Source organism: Gymnoscopelus microlampas (assembly GCF_963454915.1).
Source record: "Gymnoscopelus microlampas genome assembly, chromosome: 2".
NCBI classification, from domain to species: domain Eukaryota; kingdom Metazoa; phylum Chordata; class Actinopteri; order Myctophiformes; family Myctophidae; genus Gymnoscopelus; species Gymnoscopelus microlampas.
The window spans coordinates 55079163-55084924 of record NC_139939.1 but is presented as its reverse complement, the minus strand read 5'-3'; the positions used below and the strand labels follow the sequence as shown (position 1 = coordinate 55084924).

The window sequence follows — 5762 nt, the reverse complement described above, 5'->3', positions numbered from 1 at the left end:
CACTCACTCACTCATGCATGCACGTGTGTGTGTGTGTGTGTGTGTGTGTGTGTGTGTGTGTGTGTGTGTGTGTGTGTGTGTGTGTGTGTGTGTGTGTGTGTGTGTGTGTGTGTGTGTGTGTGTGTGTGTGTGTGTGTGTGTGTGTCAGAGGAAAAAGGAAGTTGCAGGATGATGAAGTTAAAAGCCTTCCCCTCTCTCTTTGCAAAACTGCAGAACACCCACCACGGAAGAACGACAGAACGAGAGAGAGAGAGAGAGAGACACACAGAGAGAGAGAGAGACACAGAGAGAGAGAGCGAGATAAGGAAGGCAGGAGAGAAGGTTGAAACATCAAGAGGAGAACAGAAGACACAGCAGCAGCAGAGACGGCCCCAAGATAGTATACGAAGGAGAGGGTGAGAGAACATTTTTGATATTTAAACTCAGCATTAAAAATGTGAGATTAAACTCTATAGACAGCTTGTTGAAATAAAGTTGTCGAGATGTCTGGCAACAGAGTTCTGTAAAGAAAACAATGAAAGATTTTAATTAGCACAAGAGGATGTGAAAACACGTTCCCGCTGAGACACACTGTCACAGATGTTCACTTTTTGTGGTTGTTGTTGCTGAGCTGAATTCTACATGCGGGGCAGTGGTTGAAAAAGTACTCACATTTGTTACTTAAGTAAAAGTATCAATACTGAAATGTAGAAATGCTCTGTTACAAGTAAAAGTCCGGAATTCAAAATTGACTTGAGTAAAAGTACAAAAAGTGTTGGTATCACATTTTTTACTTAAAGTACCAAAAGTAGAAATTATGCGCAAAATGTCCCATTTCTAGTTTTCTAATGTATACAAATCTTTTGAAAATAGCAGATCTACAAGCTCTAGTCTAGATCTACAAGCTCTCAGATCTACAAGCTCACAGCGCGTCGCATCGTGACGCATTGTGAGCTTGCAGATTGGAGTAAATTGTAGTGGAGTAAAAGTACAATATTTGTCTCTGAGATGTAGTGGAGTACGTAGTTATAAGTAAAAGTATAGAACATTGGAAATACTCAGTACATAGTACTTGAGTAAATGTACTTAGTTACTTTGCACCACTGGCTGAGACTGTGTGTTGGTACTGACACTGACATGATGAATGGAGTTTGATCACAGACTGTGGTTGTGTTTACATAAAGGTTTATTAGTGGCACGGTTGCGTTAATGTGTAATAATGTGGTGTAATAATAATGTGTAATAATGTGACGATGGTGTTGATGTGATAAGAGGCTCTGGTGTCACTGTGTTGACTCAAAGGCTTCAGATGTCTGTCAGCTATGGCGCCATCTTCAACGTGCGTCAATGTCACGTTTAGGAGTAATGCAAGCCTCAGCTTTAATATGGTCTATTATATTGTTGTTGTGTACTATGGCTGTATGTGTGTAGTGTAGTGTAGTGCAGTGGTTCTCAAACTTTTTCATGTCAAGGACCCCCAAATTGACACTTATTACCCCGCGGAACCCCATTTGAAAAGATATGCCAGGGACCCCAATAAGAGAAGGTTTTTACGGCTCTCTAGCAGTGATTCTCAACCATTTTAATTTCAAGGACCCCCAGTTTGACATGCATTAGGGCTACGGACCCCCATTTAATGGCATGTATGTCTCTTGGACCCCGATTCATATTGTAAAATCAATGTTAATTTAACTCTGAGAGTGTACAAATGGAACCAAATGGACCCGTTAGGGTCCATTTGGTTCCATTTGTACACTTTCAGAGTTACAGACCCATAAGGATCCATTTGGTTCCTGTCCATCATTTAGCTGGGGACCCCCTGGAACCCCCTCAAGTACCCCTGGGGGTCCCCGGAACCCACTTTGAGAACCAATGGTGTAGTGTAGTGTAGTTGTTGTGTACTGTTGCCTGTAGTTAGTATCATTGTTTCGTTGTGTGGAAGTTAACACCCCTGTTCTTTTTTATTGTCACTGTTGTGGTACAGTATGAAGTCATAAATAGTAAATGGTGCACTTATATTGCACCTTTATCCAAAGACCTTTAACCCATTAAAGGGATAGTTCACGTACAAAATGACTTTCTTTCTATCGATTAGTCACCCCATGCATGGAGACTTGAATTCATGGATAATGTTTTGTTTTCGTCGCATTCCTAAGCCAATAATTTGATGACCGGCAGCGGTTCCGGTAGGAGACACAAAGAGTCTCCTTTGTATTGTGTCTCCTACCGGAGTTATTGGCAAAAACATATCCATGAATTCAAGTCTCAAGACCTGAGGCCAATTCTACAAAATGCATTCTAAATCAGTGGTTCTCAAACTTCCAATAAGAACTCCCAAAATGATACGTATTTGGCCGTGGACCCCCATCAGATTTTTTTTTTGTGCCAGGGAGGGACACCCGGGAAGAAAAGATCTGTGCAAAAAAAATGACGCTGTTTTAACATGCACATTTCGCTTGGGAACCCCCTCAAGGACCCCCACTCTGAGAACCACTGTTCTATATACCAGGGGTCTTCAACAGGGGGTCCGGTACCCCTAGGGGGTCCTCAGAGTTACTACAGGGGGTCCGCCAAATCTTTGTGTGATATGATTTTTTTCTTTTTTTACATTAACCACTTGAACCCTAGCATCCCTTTTCTGAGGAGAACTTTAGCCAAAAATAGCGAATCTACAAGCTCACAACGCCTCGCAGCGCGAGGCGTTGTGAGCTTGTAGATCGGCTATTTTTGGCAAAGAGTTATAGGTGTAGAGGGAAAAAAGGGCAGCAAAAGTTTATCTGAAACACAATTGTATACAATATAGAGGGGGTCCCTGCTTCATCTCTCTCTCAGCTAGGGGGTCCTTGGCCTGAAAACGTTGAAGACCCCTGCTATATACTATTGTGTTAGTTAGTGCCATATAGATGTGTGTGTTTGTGTGGTTGGCACAGGGTTAAACAAGCACCTGCCTATGAGCACCTCTGAGTCTATATAGGGGTTCAAATCCACTGTGATGTATCCGGTTTGGCCCGGTGTCTAACGCCAAGGTGTGTGTGTGTGGGGGGGAGGGGGTGTGTGTCTTTGTCGCTGCATGTACACCTACGGGCTGCATGGGACGGTGCCCGTCAGCAGTGGTGGAAAAAGCACTCGAATGCTTTACTTAAGTAAAAGTATCAATACTGCAATGTAAAAAATACTCTGTTACTGTGCAAGCAAAAGTCTGGTAATCAAAATTTACTTGAGTAAAAGTACAAAAGTATTGGTATCAAAATGTACTTAAAGTACCAAAAGTAAATGTACTCATTGTAGAGAATGTCCATTTCACAAGTTTTCAAATGTATAAAAATATTTTGAAAATAGCAGATCTACAAGCTCACAATGCGTCGCAATCGCGACGCATTGGGAGCTTGTAGATCTGCTATTTTCAAATTGCTGAAATGTATATATAGGGCTGAAGTGGTTAATGTTTTGTAATAATAATCAAAATCTACAAAGTAATTAGTAACTAAACTTTTCAAATAATTGTAGTGGAGTAAAAGTACAACATTTGCCTCTGAGATGTAGTGGAGTAGAAGTAAAAGTAATGATAATTGGGGGGGGGGGGCTCCTCACTGGTAGTTGAGTCAGTATAGGACAGCGTTGGCGACACAGGAACGTGTGGGGGGGGGGAGGACTTATTTGGCATAACGACTAAAGTGGGAGAGGAGAGAAAAACGGAGAGAGATTGATTTGAAGGTTTGAATCCCGGGTACGATCAATGTCCCACATGCACCAAACATCACCTGAGAGCACATACCTGCTTTGGCCAAGGGAGATGACTGTATTGCGCTCACAAACTTCAGGCACTACTACTTGTCAGTAGTTTTAACACTGTGTGTGTGTGTGTGTGTGTGTGTGTGTGTGTGTGTGTGTGTGTGTGTGTGTGTGTGTGTGTGTGTGTGTGTGTGTGTGTGTGTGTGTCTCAGATGGAGTTGTGGCGACAGTGTGCGTCGTGGCTCATCGAGTGTAATGTCCTGCCAAAGAACCACAAGGTCACATGGGACGGTGCACAGGTGAGATGCTGTCTCTCACACACACACACACACACACACACACACGCGCGCACACACACATACACGCACAGACACACACACACACACACACACACACACACACACACACACACACACACACACACACACACACACACACGTAAGTAAGTACGCAAGTAGCCAACATAAACACATACATACAGATACACACATACTTGCATACAGATGTACACATTATGGATGCATACAGTACTGTTTGTGTGTACATATATGATATGTTTTACTTAAGTAAAAGTATCAATACTGCAATGTAGATATGCCCTGTTACAAGTAAAATTGACATCAAAATATACTTAAAGTACTAAAAGTAAAAGTACTCGTGTGCAGAATTGTGCTATTTTCAAATGGCTGAAATATATATAGGACGTGGTTAATGTATGTTTTGTGATAATAATCTAAATCTGCAAAGTAACTAGTAACTAAAGCTGTCAAATAATTGTACTATATAGTACTATACAGTACAATATTTCCCTCTGAGATAGTATTGAAAATTGGAAATACTGAAAAAAGTAAAAAAAAATACCTCAAAATTGTACTTAGGAACAGTACTTGAGTAAATGTACTTAATTACTTTACACCACGACACAAACATAATTATACGTAGAGATACGCCCGCAGAAGCACAACACATGCATAACACGTTTCAGTTCTGCTTCTCTAATGTAGATGTGCACCGTGTGCGTTCCCTAAATACTTGTGGTAAATTGAAAAAAAACACGGCCGTCTCACGCGTTAGAAGGACGATATCAGTCACCAGAGCCAAGGACGGGTGTTTTCAATCCATCTATCACGATTAAAATTGAGTTTGAAGTTACAACGGGTTTGTAATGGAGGAAAAAGCCTGAGTAGATGTTAAAATGACCCCAAACATGTTTGAAATGTTTGAAATATCCCTTTAAAATTGGCAAAATATGGTATTAACCCATAAAAAAACGTAAAAGCATCATCAGTGTCATTTCAGTTTTTTGCGTTGGCTATTAAAAACTATAGTTTGCATATAGTAATATATAAACAAATACATACATACAATAAACAAATGGTGTGTGTGTGTGTGTGTGTGTGTGTGTGTGTGTGTGTGTGTGTGTGTGTGTGTATGTGTGTGTGTGCGTGTGCATGTGCATGTGCATGTGTGCGCTTGTGCGCTTGTGCGTGTGCGTGTGGCTCTGCCAGGTGTGTGAGTTGGCACACGCTCTGAGGGATGGCGTGCTGCTCTGCCAGCTCCTCAACAACCTTCTGGCCCACGCCGTCAACCTGAGAGAGATCAACCTGAGGCCTCAGATGTCCCAGGTAACACACACCAACACACACACACACACACACACACCATCATCATCATCCTCACAGGCGCCGATCCTGTGGGTGCCTCGGGGCGAGAAATGGCGAGCCCCCACCACAATCTTAGATTTGGGGGCCCAGATTTACAGTACCAGTCTGCCTCCTACTGTCTGTAGGAGCCATAGGCTACTGTCAGATGTCCTGAAGCAGTCCAAAAGAGAATGGATAATGTTCGGATTCATTCATTGACATTGGTGACATGACTTGCGACTAGCTGTTGTGTGTGTGTGTGTGTGTGTGTGTGTGTGTGTGTGTGTGTGTGTGTGTGTGTGTGTGTGTGTGTGTGTGTGTGTGTGTGTGTGTGTGTGTGTGTGTGTGTGTGTGTGTGTGTGTGTGTGTGTGTGTGTGTGTGTGTGTGTGTGCGCATGCACGTGCGTG

General features: G+C 42.4%; 1 protein-coding gene across 4 annotated transcripts in view; it reads left to right on the top strand.

Moving 5' to 3' along the window:
- The first annotated feature begins 261 nt into the window (after positions 1-261).
- The window catches only part of vav1 (vav guanine nucleotide exchange factor 1), a 39235-nt gene continuing 33734 nt past the window's right edge, over positions 262-5762 (top strand). For all 4 annotated transcript variants that reach the window (XM_084043105.1, XM_084043103.1, XM_084043102.1 and 1 more), the window contains exons 1-3: positions 262-395; positions 3924-4010; positions 5220-5336. In XM_084043105.1, coding sequence (XP_083899231.1) covers positions 3924-4010; positions 5220-5336 — 204 coding nt within the window. In that variant the 5' untranslated portion in view covers positions 262-395. The remainder of the gene's footprint in view (positions 396-3923; positions 4011-5219; positions 5337-5762) is intronic.